Source organism: Neolamprologus brichardi, chromosome 10, assembly GCF_056152115.1.
Source record: "Neolamprologus brichardi isolate AB-2024 chromosome 10, ASM5615211v1, whole genome shotgun sequence".
NCBI lineage: Eukaryota > Metazoa > Chordata > Actinopteri > Cichliformes > Cichlidae > Neolamprologus > Neolamprologus brichardi.
In genome coordinates, this window is record NC_142113.1 from 28,982,133 (window position 1) to 29,007,372 (window position 25,240).

Genomic DNA, 25,240 nt, shown 5'->3' on the forward strand with positions numbered 1-25,240 from the left:
ACATTTCTCCCGAGGTGAAGCAGGGCTGCCAATTAATTCTTAGCTGAGAATTGCAGAGACTTGTGCTCCCGTGTGAAGAAACAGTGGCAAAGACTTTCCCTCTCTTACACAGACATCTTCGTGCTTTTCACTTGAGCAATAAAACCCATTTTGGGAAATGTATTTGGACGTATCAGAAGTGTTTTGCCAGGCTTGGCTAATATGCAGTTTTGTAATATATAATGGGACCAAAGATACTTATTAGTTCTCTGCAGCTGCCCTCACATGGTGCCCTTGCTAACAATGCTGGGTTCAGTTTAAAAAATTTAGCATAGAAATGGTTTTGTTGTCTATGTTGTGTGTTAAACCTGCATCAAACTGGCGACATGAACAGGAAGTACCTTGCTCCTTTTTGGTTCAGAAATCAAACTAGTACCTCCTGACTGATGTCCACTCATTGGACATTTTATAAAGTGCACTTCAGTTGTACTGGATTAGACTCCTGTTTTTTAAATTCTTCATGGTGTAGATGATCCACATTGACATGATAGCACCACACAGTTGCTGTAGTTGTTTGCTGCACATCCATGATGTGACTCTCCTATTCCACCATATCCTGAAGATGCTGGACTGACAGCGTTTGATTGAGATCTGGTGACTGTGGAGGCTATTCGTATGGAAGCTCGTTTCCGCCATAAAACAAAACAAAAAAATTATCCATAACTCAATATTTTGAGTTCTTTTCTCAAAATTTCGACTTATTAACTCAAGATTTTGAGAAAAGTAACTAGAAATTCGAGCTAGCACTGCCAATCAGTAATCTACGTGAATTACGTCATTTCCTTGTTATCCGGAAGCTGAAGCCCTCAGCTACAAATGCTACAGCTAAGCTACCGGTATTACGGCCAGTCATGAATGCACAAATTGCTGAGTATTTTCAGCGTGGCTTCACAAATGATGAAATCCTTTTGTTATTAGCTGAATCACATTGCGTTACTATCAGCAAACGTACTCTCGAAAGCGCCAATTTGTTGCGATCCAGTTTTGAGTGTGCACTCCTCTGCGCCATATCCTTCTGGGTAACAAGAAAATGACGTCATTCACGTAGATTACTAATTGGCAGAGCTAACTCAAAATTTTGAGTCACTGTTCTCAAAATTTTGAGTTAATAAGTCAAAATTTCGGGAAAATAACTTGAAAGTTCGAGTTATGGATACCTTTTTTTCTTTTGGCGGAAGCAGGCTTCCATATATTTGAATACAGTGAATTCACTGAAATGTCCAAGAAACTAGTTTGAGATGATGTGAACTTTGTGACCATCAGAAGATGGACAGATTGTGGTCATAAAGACATGAACATGGTCGGCAACAATATTTAGAAAGGCTGTGCTGTTTAAAAGATGCTAGATTGGCAGTAAAGGGTCCAAAGTGTGGCATGAAAATATGCCTGAGAGCATTATGCCAACACCACCAGCCTGAAATGTTGATACAAGGCAGAACAGATCCATGGTTTCGTGTTGTCTATGCCAAATTCTGACCCTGCCATCTGAAAGTCGCAGATGGCAGGGTCTGAAAGTTGAGCTTTATCAGACCAGGAAATGCTTTTCTAATCGTCTGTTGTCCAATTTTCTTGAGTCTTGTGAATTGTAGCCTCAGTTTCCTGCTCTTAGCTGACAGGAGTGGCACCTGGTGTAGTTTTCTGCTGCAGTACCCCAGCTTCAAGGTTCAAAGCGTTGTGCATTCAGAGATGCTCTTTAGAACACCTCGGTTGTAACTACTAGCTATTTAAATTACTGTTGCATTCCTATCAGCTTGAAGCAGTCTCGCTATTCTCCTCTGAGCTTTGGTGAAAATGAAAGCATTGTCACCCAGAGAACTGCTGTTCACTGAATATTTTCTCTTTTTTAGACCATTCTCTGCAAACACCAGAGATGGTTGGGTGGAAAATCCCAACAGATAAACAGCTGAACCCTTAAATCACCTTTCTTCCCTTTTCTGATGTTCGGTTTGAACTTCAGCAGGTTATGTTGTGCATTTCTTCATGTCTAAATGCAGTAAGTTGATGATATTTACATGTAAACTTAATATCACCAGTCTGGACACATAAATAAGGAAAATGGTAAGAGCTAGGTGTTAGTCAGTAGCACATAATCCAGGCTCCTACTGAGCTACTAAATTAAGCTGTTGGTAATGGGAATACTCAAATGGTTTTGGTATTATATTCAGACCTGTGTACTATCTTGTTTTTTCCGATGAGTTAATATGTACCTAAAATACAGGTTTTAAAATTGAGCACAGTCCTGTTGCCATGCCAGTTTAATTGGACTGCATGTGGACATGCTGACTTGTACAAGTGTGTTGGTATTTTGTTTGTTTTTGTAAGCTCTGAATTAGAAATGATCCAGGAAATTGCGTATACCACAAGACCAACAACACCAAACATCTGCAGCGAGGGTCATTTTTCAGCCAGCCTCCAATTAGGATAAATTTTTCAGTGAAATGGAAAAGACTTGGCATTGTTTACTTCAGCATCATTGTGGCATTTCTTCTTTTTTTGTGGGGGATTTTTTATTTTTTTTAAATCACAGCTTAAAGTTGTTATAGGATTTGGGGATTTGTAGATAACTGTTAATTAGTGTTACATAACATACAAAAGAAGGTAGAAGAATTTCATTCGGCAGGAGTGAAACACCTTTTTAAGAAAGAAAGAAAGAAAGTGTGCTTTATTGATCCCCGTGGGGAAATTCCTCTCTGCATTTAACCCATTCACTCAGTGAAGCAGTGGGCAGCCATTGGGCGCCCGGGGAGCAGTGTGTAGGGACAGTACCTTGCTCAGGGGTACCTCAGGGTAGCTGTTCAGGACCCCCGACCTTCCGATCGTGGGGCCACCACTCTACCTACTGAGCTATCCCTGCCACAAGATTAGCTTCTAATAAATTGACCACAGTAAACCAGCAGTAAAGCAAAACTCTAACAACCCTAGAAATGCACTTGAGAAGTCGAGTTCAGTGACTCAAATTAGTAGAGGTGACACCGAGCACACCTTTCTCTCAAAGCAGCGTAAGTCTCAGACACAACTGCAGACCTTGATACAATTTAGTGAAACCCCTGTAAAGCTTTAGAACTAGATGATGAGTTGAAGTAAAGTTGGGAATTTTACTGTGAACTCTGGGAATTCCTTCCCCTTTGAGAATCTGTCATTTTTGGCTCATCTGAGGTTGCAGCTTGATTTTAAACCTAACAGTAAAGCAGTTTAAAAATGCACAATGACTCTGCACTGTGTGATAACTCGTGTCTGTACCTGTTTGGGAGCAGCGAGTGTCTGGATTCCGGTTGCCTTGGCCACCATGGTGTGGCTGTTGCCGGGGCTGGGCTGCAGTGACAGGGTCAGGCCTGAAATGGCGTGAACACGCAGCTCTGTGATGGAAACCTTGTCATCTGTGACCGAGAATGCCGCCTCTCCTAATACTGCATCCACTGCCAGAGGAGACTCCACCTGCAGAGAAAAAGATGTGCTTTTATTGCATCCCCACATGACACAGGGACATCGTTTAAGTCCAGAATAGACAACAGCTTTATTGTCTCTCTGAAGCTCATAAAGCCCATGACAAGCCACTTTTGGATTAAAGTGCTTTGTGCTGTTGTTTGTTCCAGTGCATCTACTTTCTTCTGTGTCAATGCCTCCCTGTCTATCACAGTGAGAAAACAAACCGAAAAAAAAGGCACACTCGAGACAGAATCTATCATCAACCAGACACAAGGTACAATTCGAAGACGCAACCGCACGCTATCAAAGTCACTGTTAGCAGAAAACACTTCTGCCCATCTAAGTGTCATCAAATGAAATGCCAAAACCATTTAAAGATTCTGTCCTGCCTCTGCGGGTAATCCTCTGCTTTTGACGGTGCCTCTGCACCCAGTAGTTTAAGCACTTTTAAAATATCATATTTCACTTTGCAATTGCAACCAGAGGTCACGAGGGACGGGAACAAAGTAAAGAGCCATTCAGTGAAGCAGCGGCCTTGTCCTTAGAGTCAGACGGGGAAATCTTTTCCTCTCAAGCATTTTAGAACTCCAGCCAGAGTCAAAAGGCATGTGAAGCTAGACCTGAGATGAGTTTGGTGCTCCGACGAGCTTTTCCAATCACCATCAAGTGCAACCTTGAAACAGCAAGTCAGCTATGCCCATCGATACAAACGTCATGCTGCTAAAACAAAAGTCAAAGCTCACAGTTTGGCTCATTTGTTGGTTAAAGTGAGACGCACATTAAAAAAATGTGTTACCACGCAACACTTTTTAGTTGTTGTTCTTTTTTTAATGTGCAAAATTGTACTTTTCTTGCTAAAACCTGTCATTATTTTCCATTTTTATAAAAGGATTATTTCATATTCACCAAATAAAATGCAAAAACAAAAATCTGTGTTCACAGAATTCACTGATTTATTAGGTGATGAAAGAACAATGACTGTAATTTGCTAACAGAGCAAAGCAATAACTTTAAGACTTCATATTTAGATAAATGCCTATTTTATTTTATTCTTTATATATATATATATAAAAACATACAATCCCAGAAAGCTTCTAATAGAAAGACACTCTTGTTCCTAATCACAGGTAATCAGCTGGAGATATTTCAGGGTGATAGCGCTTAATTAAAAATGTTGCCCTGTAGTGCTCGACATTAATCTGGATTCAAATAAATGCATCAAATTATTATTATATTTTTTAAAGGGGTAAATAAAATGGCTCTTCACTGTTTGGTCGCCTTTGGCTCACATCTAAGTGCTGCATAATTTGGAGCAATAATTTGTTATGTAATTTGTCAGATGAAGGCTTGAGCCAAGTCATCAGTGGAAGCAGATGCATCTGCAGGTGTCTGGTTTTATTAATTTGGGTTCGATTCTTTATGAGTTCTGTTGAGCTTAAAAGGAAAACTCCCATAACAGAAGCAAATTAAAAAGGTATTTATTAGCTGTTCCAAACTATTAATGCTATTTATCATCTTAAATAAACACTATTCACATTCCCCAACTTCATGCTATCACCTCCAATGACACCTTCACTTTTATTTTCTTAGTCACAGCACTGTTACAACGTAGCAGGCCGGGCTAATTCGATGTGATGTCAAACTTTGCGTCGCCTTAATACAGTAATGATACAGTGTTCTTTGCTAATGTCCTTTTAACCTACGGAGGTTAATGGCTGGCATCAGTTACATGCTGCTCTGAGAGCTGCTCCGCGTTTGAATGTGCTTCCCATACACACAGTTTTCCCTCTATGGCGCATTCATATCACAGTAAAGTATTATAAAGTTACTAAAGCACTGTTGAATATTTTATAAAGAAACGAAAGTAATCTTTCATACCGGTAAATGCATACGGGCTAAAAATACGAGGGGGGGGGGAATCTTCTACGCAGCTATTAAATTCTGCAGTCAAATTCCACTTCCATATCCATATCCATATTGTTCGCCTGTGATGGATTAATGCGCCAGAAGAGAGAGTTATGGTTTGCTGGGCACCCAGAAATATGCACACATGCAGCCACAAATACACCAATGTGCAGAACCCCAAGGCATGATAGTAGATGGATGAATTAAAAGAAAAGAAGAACAAAAAACCTTTTTTTCAGGAGAAAAACTCAGTTGCATGATGGATCACTCTCTTTTTGGGAACAACAACAAAGACATTTGCATTTAGCTCGACTTGTCAAACTTTTCATTTCCACTTTTCATTTCTTCTTCATTCGGTTTAAGAGCAGAGTAAATACAGGTGAAGGCCTGAAGTTGTTCGATGAATGCCGACAGAGCTGAAGGATGTGTCCTGAGCAAAAAGAAGTCACTTTCTGCGTAAAAAACATGTCTAATCATAAATCCTGCTGAGGTCAGACAGAGTGCAACTCTGCCGGGGAAATCTGTTTACTTACAATTGATTTTCTGCTATTTCACGTTCCAGTCAGCTGTGGCTGATATTTTCAATGGCCAATTATAGTGACTAAAAAGAAAAGCTAACACTGCTTAAAATCAATATTGGCAACTATGCCCCCAAAAATCCCCCACAATTCAAATAGATCACACTGTACATTGATTGTTTAAAATAAAGAATTGTAATGGCAAAAAAGGTCATCTCGTTCACGGTTATGATCCATGCTGGAAATGTATATTATTCCTCAGCTGTCATTTACTCAGCTTAAGAAAAATAAATCACTTGGAGCTATAAATCAGCTGCTGAAGCTGAAGTTTGGTATGAAGACTTGAACCTCCCACGGTTTCAGCTATTTTTGTTGCTTTATCTGGCACACACACACCCTGATAATAATCCCACAAACCCCTTTTTCTGCATTCTATACTGCCTACAGATTCTTTACCAGCAATCTAATTGAGCTATCAAATCTTTTAACTTTTCAACTAAATCAAAAACACAGGAATATATTGGAAATATCAAATAATAAAGGGAAAAAACCCCACAACCAAACAGTCAGGATCATAATTTTGCACCTAAGTCACAATAAACAAAACAAAAAGTGAAATAAGATAAAATAAAATAAACGAAACCCCAGAGAATAAATATGAGCACAGAAAGAGTTGATTCATCCTTTTTGTTATGTGCATGTTTAAACTGTGGACATCCGCTCATGACTAGACTGTACTAGCACTTGTTCTTATGTATGATTACTGTCACAGTGCCCGCTGAGAATTCTTGCATATGTGATAATGAGATTTATGGAGCAGGCTCTTTGACTGGGGGCCAGAGAGGCACTGGTGAGAGCTGATTTATTGGTATAGTTAGTAACAGTCATCTACTCGAGGATGCATATCTAAGACACCGTCTATGGCACGATTACTCATTTTTACTGTACATGAATCCTCCATTCTCCATCATTGCATGATGACACAGGTGCATAATCACCAGGAGGTAATGTACAGATCACAGATTTTTGGAAAATAAATAAATATGTCGGAGTGGATGGGAAAGACGGGGAATTCTGAAGCCCTTGAGCCAAACTTGGACTTGCGGATGGATGTTTTTCCGAAGGTAATGAGGATCCCATATATATCATTTATAGTCAACTTCGGACTGCAGGAACTTCTCCGTAGTTCTAGTAGCTGTGGGAGGTAGAATATTCTCTTTTCCTGCACTGCAGGGGCTTGGTATCATTACAACTCATTTATTAAGATATTTTTTTAACCTTCTATTATAGAGCAGGCATTCTACCCCGAACCAAGACAATGAGAATTTTTGACTGGCTCAGATGTATTCAATTCAGTCTTATTTATATAAGTTTGTAAGTGAAAAGCTAAACGATCAGCTAAATGATATCCTATGAGGAAGCTCTTGGTGATAGCTGTAAGGAAGATGTCCTTTTTGACAGGAAGAGACCTCTATCAGACACAGGCTGACTTTGGGGTGCAGGTGGTTGAAGGTTTAGGGGAAAGAGAAGGGAAAAGAAGAGCACAGAGACCACAAAACAACAAACAGGACAAAACACAAGCTGCATGAGAGTTAACGTTAATCTCGGGAAGTTAATAACATGCAGAAAGAACAAAACAAAACAAAAGAAAAAGCATCAGGTGTGGAAAGAAGTGCTCAATGCATCATCTTAAGTCCCCAAGCAACCTGAGCCTACAGCAGCATAGCAAAGGCTTACGGGTCATCCTGATCCGGCCCTGACTCTACTTTTTTCAAAAAGGAAAGTTTTAAAAGTAGAGTGGGTATAGGAAGCCTTGTAGCTGGAGAATTAAAGGCTCAACCTCTATTGTACTTTTAGAAAGTCTAGGAGCCACAAATAAGCCTGCGCTTCCACAGCCAGACGACGGCAACACCTGCAAATAACGTCCAGGCGTGTTCGTCACTACATAACGAGCGACACACACGCCGTTCTTCTCGTTTCATTAAAGTGTTTATATTCTTTGTTTTTGTGTGTCAAAAACTTTCCCCATCTAGGGAAATTAGTTCAAGCTATAAAGGATGTGGTGGGTGGCAGATGCACGTTACTCACAGTATGTGTTTCTATATAAAAAATAAATAAAAGTATATTTAAGTTTAAGTAGGTTTACAGTCTTATCATAAATCATAAATATCATAAACCCAGAGGTTTTAGTTCTCCAGCATCAAATACGCCCTGATTTGTATTCGGTTGACGTCTGTTATGTTCAGTTACGGCACACGGAGAGGACTCTGCTCTTAACTTTATTATCAACTTTATTAACATCTAAGTGTTTGTATTTAGTTATGAATGAATTTTGATCGTCTGAAGCTGAAAATAGCTCAATTGCAGGCGAGGATGGTTTTTGGTACTCAAGTTAATTGAATCTGTCAGCTTTAAATCTATAAATAATTGGCATAAACACGAGCAGCAGATTCTTCTGTCTAGTCTTTTAAAAAATCATATTACCAGAATCCCAAGTGTCCCAGGAAAAAGACGTTTGTAATGTGTCTCAAAATAATTATCCAGAATGTCAAATGAGGAAAACTGAGGACATCTCTAGTCAGGTTTATTATTTATTCCACGGACAATGATGCAATGTGGGGATTTCAAAATAATGAGGGTGAGAACAGCTGAGAACTTTTGGTACTTCTGCTTCTGACACATTAAAAATGAAAACCCAGGAGAAAGATTTCTCCCTGGCTGTTAGCCGTTTCTGATGTTTGCCATGTATTCCTGAGTGCATTTGCTTATCAAGTGCAGCAAACTGTCTCTCGTTCTCGTTCAGATTGGCTCATTTTCCTTTACCGCAGTTACTGATTTCCCATGTTTCCAACGCTGGCTGTGGAAAAGCCCAACAGTAGGCTCTGCTACGTGTTGCATTCGATGTGTGTGTAAACACAGAACGAGCGCTGCTGATTGTGAAAACAAGGAGGGAAAAAAAGCAGGAGACCACGACACCAAATTCAACGTGTTTACTGGTAATGAAGTTCACTAGTTTGGTTTGTTGTCGTGATAAACTTTTTCCAATTATCACCAGAAGCACATCGAGGAGGCATGAATAGAAATCATGATCCCCCCACCAATCAACAGCTGAACGAGGGAACATGCAACACATTTTATTTTTTATGTGTCAAATTTTATACAGAGTAGCAAAAAAGTCTTATACTGGTAACATTTACATGTTTCAGATCATCAGATTTTAATATTAGACAAATGTAACCAGAGTTAATAGAAAATGCAGTTTTTAAAATTTCATTTCTTAAGGAAAAAACAGCTATTTAATATAAAAAAGTAACTGCCCTCTACACCTAATAACTGGTTGTGCCAACCTTGGCAGCAAGAACGAAACAGAATGAAACATTTAAACTGCAATCACTCGTCTCTGCAGAATGTCTTTAATTCAGCCACATTGGAGGGTTTTGAAGAATGAACAGCATGTTTGAGGTCACGCCGACGCTTTTCAATCTGATTTAAGTCCAGACTTTGACTACGCTACTCTAAAACCTTCATGTTGTTTGTGTGTTTCGGATCATTGTCCTGCTCCGTAATTCAAGTAAGCTTGAGCTTCAGGATACGAACTGATGGCTGGAAATTCTCTTTCAGGATCTTTTGATAAAAAGCAGAATTCATGGTAATTAAGCCAAAAATCAGAATCAGTGTTTATTCTTCCAAAAAGTTCCGCTTTTGTCTTGTCAGTCTTTTTGGACAAATGTCCGTCAAGCCTTTCTATTTATTCACCTGGGAACTCTTCCATGGATGCCAAAACCTTGATCGAGGAAAGATAGGATGTTTCAAAAAATTTGGTCAACCACAATTAATTCATAATTAATTGTAATTAATTTAACCTGCCAGGAGGTTTGGATAGCTTTCTTTCCTCTTTGTCCCCCCTTTTGCCATTCATTAACACTACGGTGAGACTATAGAACACAGTTTCAGACCGACCGCCTATAAAATGACTGCGAGGGTGTGCAGCAAACTTGTGAGCCGGTCTTTGAAATGGTTGCTTTGAAGACAGGAACCAGGTCTGGGAACACTGCACAATGCAACTTTGGTGCATCACGACAGCAATAAAATGGCAGTGAGATAGACTTTGTCTGCTATCAGTTTAAGGACTGACTAAGGTCAACTTACATGCAATCTGTTTGTGATCACAAATCTGTGACTATCTGCATACACTGAAAACTCACCTTAATTACTTACGGTGCTGTTGCGGCCCTACTTTTACTCCAGCATAAGCGCGCCATTGAAGGCTTAAAATAACTGCCCGATTTGTGGCAAGGACTTGGTAGCACTAAACTAAAAAAAAATAATAAAAGCCAAAAATTGCAGCCTAAAAGGCACAGCAGTAACAGCTTTAACGGTAATTTATTCAGTTCGTTTAACCTGATGATAGGATTAAAGGAAGAGTTGGGACTATGTTTACTGGTTTTAAAATTTTCCATAAATCAAGCGCGAGTTCCTGACTCCAGACTAAGATAACAGAACAACCAACCTCCCCTAAACCCAAGGCTAAAAATATTTCCGATCTCCCAGTGATTTGTCAGAACACATTTGGCAGAATATGAACCGGATACAGTGTGGCGATAACCTGAGTTGCTAGTGTAGCTCAGGGGTGGGTAAGATCTTTTTTTTTCCCTTCAGAAGGTCATACTGACTTAAAGTAAGTGAAGGGAACACAGTGGACCAGTGAATTGAAACATGACTCACACAGAGCTGAGCTGTGCAAAACTGGCAAACAATTTGCTTTACAACAGACAATCCGCAAGTCCTGAAGGCCTTCGATGATAACTTTGTTTAAAAATGTCGACTTTTTATGATCTATAACAGGTTAAAGTTGATGCGCCCCAAGACGTTAAACACCCTGTGTTGGAATCTGTTTAAATAGCGCTGCAGACCCACCGAGGTTGCTCGTGTCAATATAAACTCAATATACACATAACTGTAATGCTCCTTTTCCACCCCTCTCTGTAATAGTCGTGACTTTAAGCACCCACCATCAAGCCAAGGCAGGCAGCAGTCATTTTAAATACTCTACATATGCTATGTCCTTGCCATTGTGATCAATTCTTTATATGCTTCCACAACAGAGTGAATATTTTATCCACAATTTGCATCTCCTGCTGTAGTTCATATAAAATCGAACCGATCAGGAACAAAAAAAGAGCTACAGAAAACTACAGAAAATGCCGATCCTTTTTACCTCGAGAATACTTTCTCCCTTGCTGACAGTGGGCGATAATTATTGTATGAAAAGCCAGAACCTCCCACCAGAAAGTAAACAGAGCTATTTTGACTATATTTAACAAGCAGGGACGAGCGTTGATTCATAGCTACGCCGAGAAATGAATGATGATGTCTTTCATCTGCGTTTTTCTCTGCCATAGAGGACAGGTCAGCTGTGGTTATGCAGCTCATTCTGGCCCAGCTCCCAGCTGAATTTGTCATCGGTGCTGCAGGCAGGGGAAGTGAAGCAGGAAAGCAGTCACACTTTACATGTTCTTAAACTGGAAGCTGCTCTGTCGATCTGCGAGGCTTGACACTGTTTCGCTGATGCTTAGAGCAAACAGAAGATCAATGGTGAGCCCAAGCAGCAAAATGACGCTGACCGGCAGTGACTCCACCAAAAAAAAAACAAAAAAACATACTAGTGCATATTACTTGCATCCCACCATCTTGTCCTTAATACACCTCTGCACTTTCCTCCTCAAATCGTGTGCTCAATAAATCATACTTTGGGATGTAGGATGCTACATAATATCCAGTGGGATATTTATTCATGCTAGGTGTAGTTTTTATGGGTATCCCAGCGTCGGCTGCAGCACAGACACATCTGAAAACAAGTCACCTTTCGGGCAATAAAGCATCCTCCCACCCCTCCAGAAAACTACACATCAGTCTGGAGAGAAAAGGGACCTTGAGAAAGGATTATCAATAGGCTTTTTTTTGTGAAGTGAAAGCTAAATCCTGTTTCATCAAAGGTTTCGATGCAGGGATCTGCAAGGCAATTTAAACCTCCTGGACTTTCATTATCCTTTATTACCCCAGAAGAAACCCTCGCTGGTTGAAAGTCAGAGTTGCACTGTAGAAGTACGTCTGAATCATGCAGGCTGAGCTGCAGTCGGAGCATGCCGCTACCACTAATTGAGACACTATATGCACACAGTATGCATAAAAATAATTTCTCAGACTAGTGGGGAATCTTATCAAACAGAATGTGACATTATACTATGAACCCCGCATACTGAAAGCGCTTTACATTTTCTAAAAGTCAAACAGCTTTTCTTTTTTCTCTCTCTTGCTGCCACTTGGGATCTCCAAAGAGTGAAGATGTAGTTTTATCTTTGTTCTTATAGAATATACAGAGAGCTCCAACCAGCTGGAAATTTACTGGTACTGTAGATAGAAAAAGTGAAAAAAAAAAGTAGTATTATTTATTATTTTTCTGCAGCAAATAGATTTTCTATTTTGGAGAAGTAAACACTGCATAATTAATACACTTCAGCACATTCACAGTTCACCTCGAACCCAGTTGTTGTACCTAGCTGTTGTAGAACACATGCGAGGTGGCGACGGTTAAAAACATCAGATAACTCGAATCACGAAAAGTTCTGATGCGATTTAATATTCAGAGCGCGCAATAAGCTGAAGCCAAGTTTTTAGTTTTTGCGGACTCGCACGACAGGTCAATTTAGTCTGGCCGCACTCTGACTTCTCCCAGCTCTCGCCTTCATCTCGCAGACATGATGGGCATTTTTCATTACGCCTTCCATCGGGGTAATTAACGCCGACGAGCGGCGAGATGTTTTTACCTCTTTATGCTTGTTTGCACAAAACATAAAGCGCTTCTCTTCCAAGAGGGTGAACTGATGAAATACAAATGTAATACCTCTTGAAGCGCTGTGGAAAAAAGTTAAACACGACCTCTCCGCTTGCAACTTTCGCTGTCATGTAAACTTTCGGGCAATTACACAGCTTCCCACACTCTCAGTAAGTGGGTACAACAGCTGCGGAATAAACCTCTGCTCCTCCTCGTCCTCCTCCTGCGAGGCAAGGGTTCCCTCGGCGGCTACAGAGCTTCGCAGCAGAGCGCTCTGCCCAGTGTCCCTGATAGTCACGCAAGTAAAATTACCTTCTCGGGGGGCATCTTCAATTTTATTGGACGGATTAAAGCATACAGATAAGAGATGGGAGGGGGAAATGACACATGACAAATGTCCTAAGTCACAAGACGTTGCTCTTGTGCATCTCACGTCTCGGGATTGATGTCGGGACTAATAATACATTTCCGTATAATCACGCCCCCGTGTATGCATTTTCAAGAACGGGTTTGTAAGCGGGTTTGCTTTCATGTGATACGAGTGCCGATATTCCTGCATATTTCAGCAGTTCTTGAACCGTCGAACACTTTAATGCATGTTTGATCCTTTCCCCTGTGGAGCTCCGCTAAATTATTTACATCCGTCTACTTTTCACTAAAGATGCGATTGCATTTGAAGACTGTGATAAACACAGAAAGATGAATTAATTGTATAGATCTGCGCAACTCCAGCTGGATTCTTTGACAATGAATGCCACCATTTGCCCAGCAAATCCGTTTCATTTGTCTGTGAAACTTTTCACATTGTTAAGGTACGCTAATATTTATACATTTTAAATACTGATTAAAATTCCTGTAGATTAGACTCAATTTTATTTCTAGTTTGCCGTCTGTCGCCGGGTGATTGCGTGTTTGCACATATTAAACGAATAATGCGGATCTGAGGACGAACGCTGAAAACTGTCCAAGTCTGGGTTTTGACTTTAGGAAGCAGCTATTGTTCAGTAATCCTCTGGATTAAACCCCCTCCCCAACGGCTCCCAACAGGTTTAGCAGATATTCATCGAAAGTCATCGTTTTGCTTGTTGATCTCGGAACGTAAAGATAACATTTACACAAAAAACAGCATCTGTTACATTTATGGTTTAACCTCTTGAAGGGCAGGGTTTTTTTCCTTTTCCCTGTCCTGGCAGAGACCTGTCAGATGTAACACAGAAGGGCTTAATTCATGCAATAATCATCAACTGCCAGCACAAAAAGCCTGAAATCAAATGACTGTCTGAAATACTGCACTAAATGGTGAAGAGCTGTTTCCTCTCTTTATTCCTATTCATGAGCTGGTGAACAATTTGAATCAGCCTCATAAAGCTCAAAGATAATTTGAGCCTCTGACAGACTGAAAAATTCAGCAAGAGGACCATTGTTGAGATATATGCAGTTCATTTTCAGAAAGTCTTCTTAGTAAAACATGTTCTGATCTCTAAAGTTCTTTGTAGTTTGAGTTTTGTGAGCCGCCGGTCTGTCTTACTGAACAGCTGGTGCTCAGACATCTAATCTGTGTTTCCTCCAAGTTGCTTTAACGTTGCACTTTTCCATTAAGTTGCCTTCCGCTTTGCAGTTGTTCATTAACACCTACAGGGACTGAGCTGCAGGGGCAGAAGGCGGACTCTCGAAGCAGCTGGAGTTTTAATTTTGTCTGAGTGCTTACTGATCATTTGACTTAATAGTAATATTGATGAAGAGCTAACGTCCTGCTTGGAGCTTAAGCAAAGTAAATGGGGAATAACGTCTACCTTGGTGATGTCAGAGGAGCGGCTCTAAATGTCTAAGCCGGTCTTTCCATTTGCTGTCTTGTTGGCTTTGAAATGGTTGCTTGGAAAACAGGGACCAGGTTGCCTTTAAATCAACTTTGGTGCATCAATATGGTGAGAAAATGGAATCCGTTTGCTACTACTTTGTGAGTAAATGAGGTCAAGTCAGAATTGACTGTGATAAATCGCAGAAAATCGCTAATTTCTTGTCATCTACATGCACAGAAATGATCAGTGCTCACTGTTTACAAGGCGCAGACCTTTTAACTGTTCCTGGATCAGATCTGTGCTTGCATTCCTATTCTGCCTGCTGATCTGAGGTCAATTAAGACTGTGCAGACATTCAAAAAGATTCATAAAATCCTCCACAAACAGTGACGTCGTCACTACAGGACGGCAGTTTAACTGCAAAATGATATAGACCAGGGTTAGGCAACTCCAGGCCTCGAGTGCCGGTGTCCTGCAGGTTTTAGATGTGTCGTTGATCCAACACAGCTGATTCATATTACGAAAGGTCCACCTCAACATGTCTTGAACTTCTTCAGAGGCCTGGTAATGACCTAATCATGTGATTCAGCTGTGTTGACTCACGGTGATATCTAAAACCTGCAGGACACCTGCACTCGAGGCCTGGAGTTACCCACCCCTGATAGACATTGGGCAACCTTATATATGAGAATATAACCAGATGGGTCAAGATCTCGATTGCAGAGCAATGTGTTGCTCATCAAACCGACTCAGACTAACTTCAACATGCTGGCATTCTGTCTACATGTATAAATTAAACAGCAAACATGCTTGGGAAAAAAAGCGTCTAGATTTCTTTACGTTCCGAGATGCTTCTTCAGTTCTAAGAGCAATGGGTGGGGCGTCCCAGATTTTTTAAGCCCTGTGGAAGTGTCCCAAAGAGGGTCGTGGACCTCTTATTGTTCCGCTGCCTAATCACACGTGCCAAGGTGCAAAAATGGGTGTGGGTCACAATTAGCCAAGGTTTCAGGTGAACCCATTGTAAACCTAGCCCCACGCTATCATGTGATTTACTAAGCCTGCATTAGAACACTATTGTTCGGTGGCTGGTTGCCTCCCACCAGTTGACAACCACTGTGAAGTGGTTACCTTCTAGTTGGAAGAAGGTTGCGGTCCTATTTTCATTTGCTAGTGTGACAGAACCTGGGAAAACAATGCCTGGATTTGTCTCCATGATTCTTGGATGAATGATCACGGAATCTGGTGCCGACATGGCGATGCCAGTGTTTCTTTCCAGCGGCGACACAAATCTGACTTCTTAAAAATGTGTTTGAAACACCTGCAAACAGCATTTCCATTGGTGTCAGTAGTATTTAGTGTACATGGGGCGATCGTGGCTCAAGAGTTGGGCGTTCGTCTTGTAATCGGAAGGTTGCCGGTTCGAGCCCCGGCTCCGACAGTCTCGGTCGTTGTGTCCTTGGGCAAGACACTTCACCCGTTGCCTACTGGTGGTGGTCAGAGGGCCCGGTGGAGCCAGTGTCCGGCAGCCTCGCCTCTGTCAGTGCGCCCCAGGGTGGCTGTGGCTACAATGTAGCTGCCATCACCAGTGTGTGAATGTGTGGATGACTGGATGTGTAAAGCGCTTTGGGGTCCTTCGGGACTAGTAAAGCACTATACAAATACAGACCATTTACCATTTACCATTTTATACTGATAATCACAAAATACTGCCATGTGTGCTCAGATTAAGTGCAGCTTTAGAGCTGCCAGCAAAGCTCTGACGTCTTGACTTCTGGACATTTGTTGAATGATACCATCCTGGATTCAGTACTATTCTTTTTAAAACTTTCAAAATGACTGATGGCACGGTCTCTTAAAACTTAATTTATTTATTTAGTACAATTGCTTTGAGTCAGTGTGGCAAGTTACATCTGGTGCTAAATTGATATATAATTATTCATACCCATCAACAGATTACAAATGATCTACTGCTCATTTAAAATGATGGATTGGCAACTCATATCTTCTCTCCCTATTTCACCACCATCAGATGCATCCATCAGGCAACTATTCTTTCCCCTGACAGGCGGAAACTGTGATCTTTCATGGTGAGCAAAACTCTCACCAACCGTTACTTCTCTCTGTCCCCATAAATGACCAGTGAAGCAATCGTAAATCACAGCCTAGGAGTAATAACTTGTGCCGTTTTCTTTATAAGGACTTCTGAGCCTGTCTCGGTTGACGCATTTACATGCACTTTATGTCAAGCAGCTCTTTTGCTTGAGAGAAGCGGACATCAACAGCATCATACGCTTACAGACAGACTGATGGGCTATTGTTTCACAATCGACAACAAGTGAAAAGGAAAAAGGTAAAAAGTGGCACGAATGTGAAAGGGCTGGAGGCTATAAACTTCAAGGATAAATCTTGTTTATGACAACCTCAGCGTTATGTTCCATGTTATTAAACCGCAGTCAAATTTATTGCTGAGATTTAGGGAACATGGCATGATGAAAAAGAAGCAATCAAACCGACAAACAAGGGTTTTGAGGGAAGAAGTGAAAACAAAGATGAGCTGCGAAATTACCCCCGAATTGTATGCAGCAACCCACCATCACCGCTTATCGTCTGTCTTCTGGGTGTAACTATCAACCACAGCTTCTTTAGTTGTGCATGCACTGAGTTTACCTTAATAATGCGGGATTATTACAGGCATTACTGCTCTGTTTTTCCTGTTCTGATTTGGTTGGCACTGTGCAATGTTAGTAGATTAACCAGCAACGATGGCCTCAGCTATGGACATGAGGCCTAGCATTATCCTTTAATCAAAGTGCTAAGAGTCTTCAAAAGAACCACCCTTCTGCTCGCTGGCGTGAGAGTACTGTAAAGAGTAATGTGCTTTGTTCCTCATCTTTTAAGCTAATGCATGCATCATCTGTCATTTACAAGGCTCCTAACTGTCCCCTGTTGATTAATGTGAATCTCTGGGTGTCTAAAGGAGTTTACCTTCAGCACAGTGGATCCCAGCTCCAGGCCGACAAGGACCGTCCTGTCCACCAACTCCGCAATCCTGGGATCAGCCACCTTCAGGGAGTCCTGCACCAGGTCCGTGACATCCACCTGCCAGTCGGGTCCCAGCATGGTGATAACCTGGTCAGTGCCCTCTGTGGAGGTGGTGTGGAACTGTGTGAGCACCTTGACCAGGGCCCGCTGGTACTGCAGGGTGCAGCCTCGACTCACCCGGCGATCGTCGTCTTCGTCGTCCGCGTCGCTGTCTCTAGTGCTCCTTGGAAAGAGAGGAACAAGTACAGGGTACTGAGCAGTAGGGCTTAGCATCCAGAACACGGGACATTAGAGGGGTATAAAGTATGAACTGAGTATGAGTATTGTCAGTCTGAGTCTTCAAACCTTCCCCACTCTTTAATCAGATCCCCATCATTTGTTACAGCAGAAACAAACGTTTTTCCTGCGGTCCACAGATTAAACAAAAAAAGAAAAAGAAAAAACCCCACACAATAGAAATCAACGGTTTGAATGACACCACAAACAATCACACACAAAAATGACAAATACACTGAATTTGTAAATGGCATGAAAGCAATATTTAAACCACTGTAGACAATCAATCAAGTGTACCTTCACAGGATTCCCTTTCTAAAAAAGGAAGCTGCAAACTTATTTATAAACGTTCACAGCACACAATTTATTGCTAATTGCACTAAATTCAGATTTTTGCTTTTACGCTTTTTGTCTGTTCTCTTACCATTGCTGGTATGGATTCCAAAAAAAAAAAAAAAAAGTGTGTGCGTATGTATGTATATGTATGTTTGTTTGTCACTATGTAATTATTATTGCCTGTTACCTGTGGTAACGCAATTTATAATTATTATATATTCTGTATTTAGTTATGATGGTTCTAATTGTTGTTGCGAGCTGCCGTTGAGTTGCTTGCATGTGCCCGGGGCTGTTGATGGTTTGTTTGGTTGTAACGATGGGCGTAGCTGTGGGAAGCTTATTGTTTTTTGTTGATGAGTGAGTATAGGGGTTGGATTTAATAAGTTTTCTTCGTCCCACTCCTTTTCAGGTAATTTTTGTTTTTTGTTTTGTGCACTTTATGTTCAATATATGTATTTTGCTGTGCCTGAAATGAATAAATAAATGAATGAATGAATGAATATCGTGCCCGTTATTTCTGCCTGGAGGAGACACAGCAGCACATCCAAGGAAGCGTTACACATTTATTGATTCATGTCAATTTATTTGGAATTCCACAGGAAACGGTGTTAAAGCCTTACATTACCAAGATACCCAATTCTGAATTTGCTCAGTTAACCTAGAACCTCAAACTAAAACAAGTCACGCAACACCAAAGGTAACAAAACGTCTTGCATATCTTCAGTTTTTGTTATCAGGTTCTTTTCTTCTGTGGCTTCTGTGGCCGGACTTCCACACCGCTGAAGAATCAAGAGAACGGAGGGATGACAACATTAACTTTGGACCCTTTTCTGAACATAATGAGCACTTGGATGGAAGCCTGGCTTGGAAAGTCTTAACAGTGGTCCATTTTCATTTTGATGTTTCGAATTGGTTTGATTGTTTTTCAGTGTATTTGTGTCGATATGCTTCAATTTTGAGTTGAATAAATCTTTTTAAATGAAACTGTTATAATTTCAGCACCATAGACAGCGCACAAGGTTTTCAGTTCACTCATTAATGAAGCCTGTTTGCATTATAATCTCTAACCTATATTTATATGCTTTTTCAATTACAATGAACGAGCTACACCCTATTAGTTGAATATCATGTCTTAATTTGAGACCTTGGCTCTTTTGTAAATCACCCTCTCACACACTTTTTTGCACGTTTTGTAAATCCAGGCCTATCTGTCACTTTAGTGTCACTTTTCAACCTGCAGGTCAGTCTGACAGAGTTCAGTCTGTTCTTCCTGACTTCAGTAATTCAGGTTGAAGTGTCGAAATTTAGGCTAAGGTGGAATATGAGCATCGGTGGTTGTCTGTCTCTACCTGTTAGCCCTGTGACAGATTGGTGGCCTGTGCAGGTTGTGCCCAGCCTCTAACGGCTGCGACAGACCCTGAACTGAATAAATGAAAGAAGATGGATGGGTAGCTGGATGGATCCCTTTTCACATTGGGAGTAAGAAAGGGCAGAAGTTTAAGGTAGTTGTGGAGTTTGAGAATGTTATGGAAGCCCTGTATGCTTGTTCTGGCCAAATAAGCTGCCAAAAAGATGAAGAGCATCAGAAAAAAAACCACGAGACTAAACCATCACCAATCATAACTTGTCACTTCTTCAAACTGAGCATCTGCTCACTGCTAAGTTATGCTCAGTCCTGTGTCATGATGCTATGTCTCAATTTCTGCCTTTTGTTCTTAAGGGGTCTGCTCGTCTCATAATTTGACACAACTCCGATGACAAACTCAGCACCACTCCGTACAAATCCATCACATTATCTGTTCCGATGCAGTGGCGATGAGTAAAAACTCCTCGGAGCCAGCAGGGAAGGAATGATAAGCGCCACGGAGCAGAGTTTTGGACCGATGCCCTTTTTATTTCACAGGAGCCCTGGGCAGTGAGGTTAAGCATGCCAGGTGCATCCCCCACTGAGTGCAATCTGCTCTACAACAAGATGTATGAGTTACCCAACTTCCCACAGCAGGCTTGACAATCTGCCAGTTTACGCTTAAAAAGCACTCCTCTGCTTAATCTTTGCTTCGCCTTAACTATCTGAAGATTTAAGATTCAGGAGAGGCTTTGGCCTGTCAGCCAACGACAAAGTATATAACCTGTCCATTAATTTAAGGAATGGGTTTGATTACCAGGCTAAGCGCTTCTATCCAGACGTCTCATAAACACTCTGAATCGACTACTTTAACATCAAAAAGCATTATATTGTACCGTAACACATCTACTTCAAGACCTGTCCCACCTGCTGGGTGTGATTATTCATTCATCTTAGCGCGCTTCCTCTGCACAGCCCATCACTTCAGCACTGGCAGGTTATATGATGTTTAGAAACAAAAGGGCCCCCCATTAGGCTCTCATGGGTCATTGGACATGTCTGCATGAAGTTGCTCATCCAAGCAACTATAACTTCACCTCATGAACTTCTCTTACTTTGATTAAGCTTGGGTCATGGATTTATCACTTTAGTGACTATGGTCGGTTGAATTTATGGCTTTGAAATGAATGAAAATGTTAGGCGCTATCACAGTTAATGTGCCCGAGCAGCTATGAATTCTTGTACTTCACAGGTAGAAGCGACAGAGATTTCAGGAGAATGATAACATTAGTATATGTAAAACTATATGTGTACTCTCCAGGGAATTACAAAAACAGTTTAGTTTAAAGCTTAAACTATTACAAACTGCAATAATCTGGTTTCACTGTAGCCATTTCAGACTGAGCCAACTTTGTTCTGATTGGCTGGCACCCTCCTGGTGGGCTTGAAATGACCATATTAAGGACATCCTTCTCTGACTAACGTCATCCAAGAATAGAAAAAGCGTTTGAAAACAGCTCAAGTTTCTGCCATGTTTTCTACAAGCATCCATCAGTACATCATTAGAACAGTATGTCTACGCTCACCGGCTCCTTATGTACACGTTTTCAAAGGCTTGCTAACATAAACATCTAATCATCCAAGCATGTTAGAACAACTTCATGCCTTTAGGCATGTAGACATTGTCAAGATGACCTGTTGAAGTTCCAACTGTGAATCAGAACGGGGCAGAAAGGTAATGGAAGTGGCTTTGAAAGTGGCATGATGTGCTGGTCTGAGTATTTCAGAAACTGAACATCTGTGGAGATTTTCTCACCTAACCATCTCTAGGGTTTACTGAGAAGAGTCTGAAAAACAGAAACTTTCCAATGAGAAGCAGTTCTTTGGTCTGATGTTGGAGGAGACTGGCAGAAGAGGATTTCTGAATACACAACATTACGAACCTTTAAGCAGATGGGCTAAAGCAGCGGTCCCCAACCTTTTTTGCGCCGCGGACCGGTTTATGCCTGACAATATTTTCACGGACCGGCCTTTAAGGTGTTGCGGATAAATACAACAAAATAAAACTAGTACTGGTATCAAAAAAAAGAAGATTTATTCATAACACACGTGAAAAGACCAAGGAAAACTGAGTAAACGATAAAAACGATAACAAAATAACGCTGAAAAACGATAAAAACCCTGAAAACTATACATTTCACACCTGAGCCTCAACTCTCGCGGCCCGGTACCAAACGACTCACGGACCCGTACCAGTCCGAGGCCCGGGGGTTGGGGACCGCTGGGCTAAAGCACACAATAGAAGATTGGAAAATGTTGTCTGGTCTGACGACTCGATTTCAGCAAAATTTCCCACAGACCATTTTAAGCGTCATGATGAATTATTATAAATAATCGTGAAAAATGTAATTACTCTCTAAATTTACCCAAAACATTTTTGGGACAAGGTTTCATTATCAGTTGATTTCTGCGAACGTCCCAGAAATGGAAGTAGAAATAGAAAAATCCTTTATAAAACATCTTCTATGGCTCAGAAGGAGCTTTGTAAAGCCTAAGAAAACAAGCACTGAAGATGTTCTCTTCATTAATGACATAGTCAGCAAAGTAAATGGAGTTTAAGAGAAAGAAGAAGGTGCTAACAAAAGGATGCTAATGGGTTACGAAAAATCCTGTGCTTTTGGAGTTTGACTCATACAATCCACACAAGGTCCAAATGTGTCAGCCTTTGCTTTACCAATTTTAAATATTCCTTTTTAGTACTGTCCTTCAAGTCCCCTAAATGTATTAAAAAACAACCTTGTAAAGTTTCAGGAAAGCTAAAATCCAAACAGCGCGCTCGATCAAAGCAAAGGTCTTCTGTTTTCTATCACTTTTAAAAGCAACTTCATGCAAAAAGACATAGAAACAATCTCAGTGCATTGGATACTGATGGTGCAGCTTCAGGACATGTCGTTTAATGCTGCTGTTAGACAGTAAGCGAGTTAACTCCACAGCAGACACTGAGACTCCACTCTCAGTTACTTATTCATTTAAAGGCAAAGAAAAACCCAATGAGACAATAAAACTTACTCTGTCTCTGTCAAGGAGTTTCTCAACTCTTAGGTCAGGTCAGTGAAAGTTTACCTTCCCAAGTCTGTACCTGAAAATAAGGTTGATATTTTTTCCCCCTCAGAAGAATATTGTCTGTTCTTATTAGAGTCACTGATACAATCGTACAAGCTGCAGCTTCGGTGCACACGGGCTGCTCGCCCGATTACACTTTCTTTCCTTTTTTAGAGCATGTTGCTGGATAATGCAGCCAGTGAGCAATTCTGCTGCACTGTGGCAGAGGCCCACTGCAGGCCAAGAGACCTCGCTGTGTGTGAAGGTTCAGAATGTGTCACTTTGCGGAAGCGAAGGACTCTGGGATGGAGAGACTGCAACAGAAAGGAAAATGAGAGTTAAGGAGGCGAGGGAAGGAGTGCAGGGAGGTTTAGAGGTTTGTGTAAAGGAGCGTCAGCAAGAGAAAGAGGAAAATAAGCGATAAGAGTGAACGATAGTTGGACTGAGAGGAGTTATTGAAAAGACTAATAATAGAGATTATCATCAAGATCTGGTCTTACTGTTTGAGATGCCTAACAAGCAACAGTACCGCAGCAAGCCTTTGTAAACACCATCTAATTCATTATGGCAGCATTTCATTATGAATGTAAACAAACAAGACCAAGGTCAGGACAAACAGCCTTCAACCTGATATCCTTTGTTAGCGCTGGCATTAGTCAAAAACAAGATGAGTTCTTGTAAATCCTGTTGATGTCTGTCTAGTCGCTTTCAATAAAGCCTGCTAGTTCTGCTGCAGATAGTTATTGGCACTGGTTTTGTTTTGTTTGTGGCAGGTGTCCAGGTCGCTTTATAGAAAGTCACGGTGATGTTTCAAAGTCTTGTCATTCAAGGTTAAAGCAAATCCCAAGTTCGAAACTTTGGTTTCAAGTCGGAATGCAACTGTGTGGTTTCTCCAATTTAAAACGTGGGAAAAAGAGGGAACACAAAGTATTATTTTTTTTCCAGCTTTTCCAGATTTCAAAAAACAGATGATAAAATTCACATTCTTTTCGCCTGGAAAAATCCAAGTGTCCATTTTTGGAAGTGATTTCACTCTCTTAGACAGGAGGCTGCTCGTGCCAGAGATAATAGGATTATATGGTCAGCACTGTAGAGCCCTAAGCTGTGTAACACATGAAATGTTTCCTGACGAACCCACACGTCCACATGTGGACTCAAAGTAAAGAATAAACTGTCAGTCTTCTTTTTGAACAATAAAATGTCCAAAAGACAAGGAGCATCATGCAAATAGCAACATTTCCATAATGACACAGTGTCTTCCTCTTTTTCTTCTCCTCCTTCTTCTTTCAGCTGTGTCCTTTAGGGGACGCCACAGCAGATAACCTGCCTCCCGAGCATCGTCTTCAATCAGCCCTCAGCATGTCCTCCTTCACTACATCCATGAACCTCGTCTGTGGTCTTTCTCTGTTCCATCTGCCTGCCAGCTCCATCTTCAATAACCTTTATCCAATACATTCATTGTCCCTCCTCTGCACATCCAAACCACTTCAAGCTTTTCTCTCTAACGTTGTCTCTAAACAGCTCAACCTGAGCTGCTCCTCTAATGTACTCAGGTCACTGAGTACTCTTAAAGATGGTTTGTCACCCCCAATTTGAGGCATTGGTGTGGTCAAAATGCTAAAATCAATCTTGTTTTGCTTTTTTCAGGGTTTTTTTTAGGCTCGAGAGAGAAATGTTTTAGCAAACTACATCCACAGACTGTATGGATGCAATGCACCAGTGCCTCTTTTCCTCCAGTACCTACTTGGCTCAGCTCCACCTGACTCTACTTGGTTTCAGTCGTTTTCCATCACAGTAGAGTACCACCTCAACGTGGATGGAATTGTTACAGCAAAACAGCCAGAAAGTCCCGTAAAATCATTTGTATGGGACATAAACACAACACAATGTGGCGATGGTGTACCTGATGCTCGCTTAATGGCCTTGTGTCACACTCGCAGTAAAGAAGAGAGACAAAGAAAGGCTGTGGACACTCTGGACTCTCATAGTGTTGGTTTTGATGCCATTTCCCTCGTTGCTGGGTTTCAAAAATCGTGCATTTGATTCTCATGAATGAGTCACTTCTATGACTCATCCAGTGACATCACTTCCTGGCCAACTGGTGAGATGCAGTCTGTTTACGTCACATTTTTGGCTTGACTCACCTCAGCTGGCCAGTTAGGTACTAAAACAGTATCTGGTAGCAGGTACTGTCTCCAAATGGAAAACCCTAAAAACCTAGTCGAGTAGTGGAAAAAAGGCATAAGAAACCTGCTAATTGCTGAACCGCAACACTAAAATAAAACACAAGACAAGCCTATACATATCCAGCCATAACACCACAAACACCGAGAGGTCCAGTAGACACAAAACAGTTCCCACAGAGCTCTCTTCAAGGGGAAATTAACTAAAGAGACCTCTGGAGCCAAACTGAAGTAGTTATCAGAGGAAATGCAATTTTTGGCACCTCCACATTGGCTTCATTTCTCTCAGGGCTTAAAATCTCTCGTCTGCATAACCTGATGTTTTCGAAAGAGATGTTTGACATTTAACGTGAGGAATGCCTGAAACCCCCATGCGGCCGTATGTGAGCTTTTCATGTATTCAACGAGATAAACATGGGCCTTTTTTAAGGTTT

At 41.1% G+C, this 25,240-nt stretch overlaps 1 protein-coding gene across 3 annotated transcripts in view; it reads right to left on the minus strand.

Annotated features, from left to right (window-relative positions):
- Positions 1 to 25,240, minus strand: part of tmem132e (transmembrane protein 132E) — a 437,959-nt gene that overhangs the window by 9,400 nt on the left and 403,319 nt on the right. For all 3 annotated transcript variants that reach the window (XM_087847502.1, XM_087847503.1, XM_087847501.1), the window contains exons 7-8: positions 17,508 to 17,787; positions 3,280 to 3,474 (exon numbers count right to left, since the gene is read on the minus strand). In XM_087847502.1, coding sequence (XP_087703628.1) covers positions 3,280 to 3,474; positions 17,508 to 17,787 — 475 coding nt within the window. The remainder of the gene's footprint in view (positions 1 to 3,279; positions 3,475 to 17,507; positions 17,788 to 25,240) is intronic.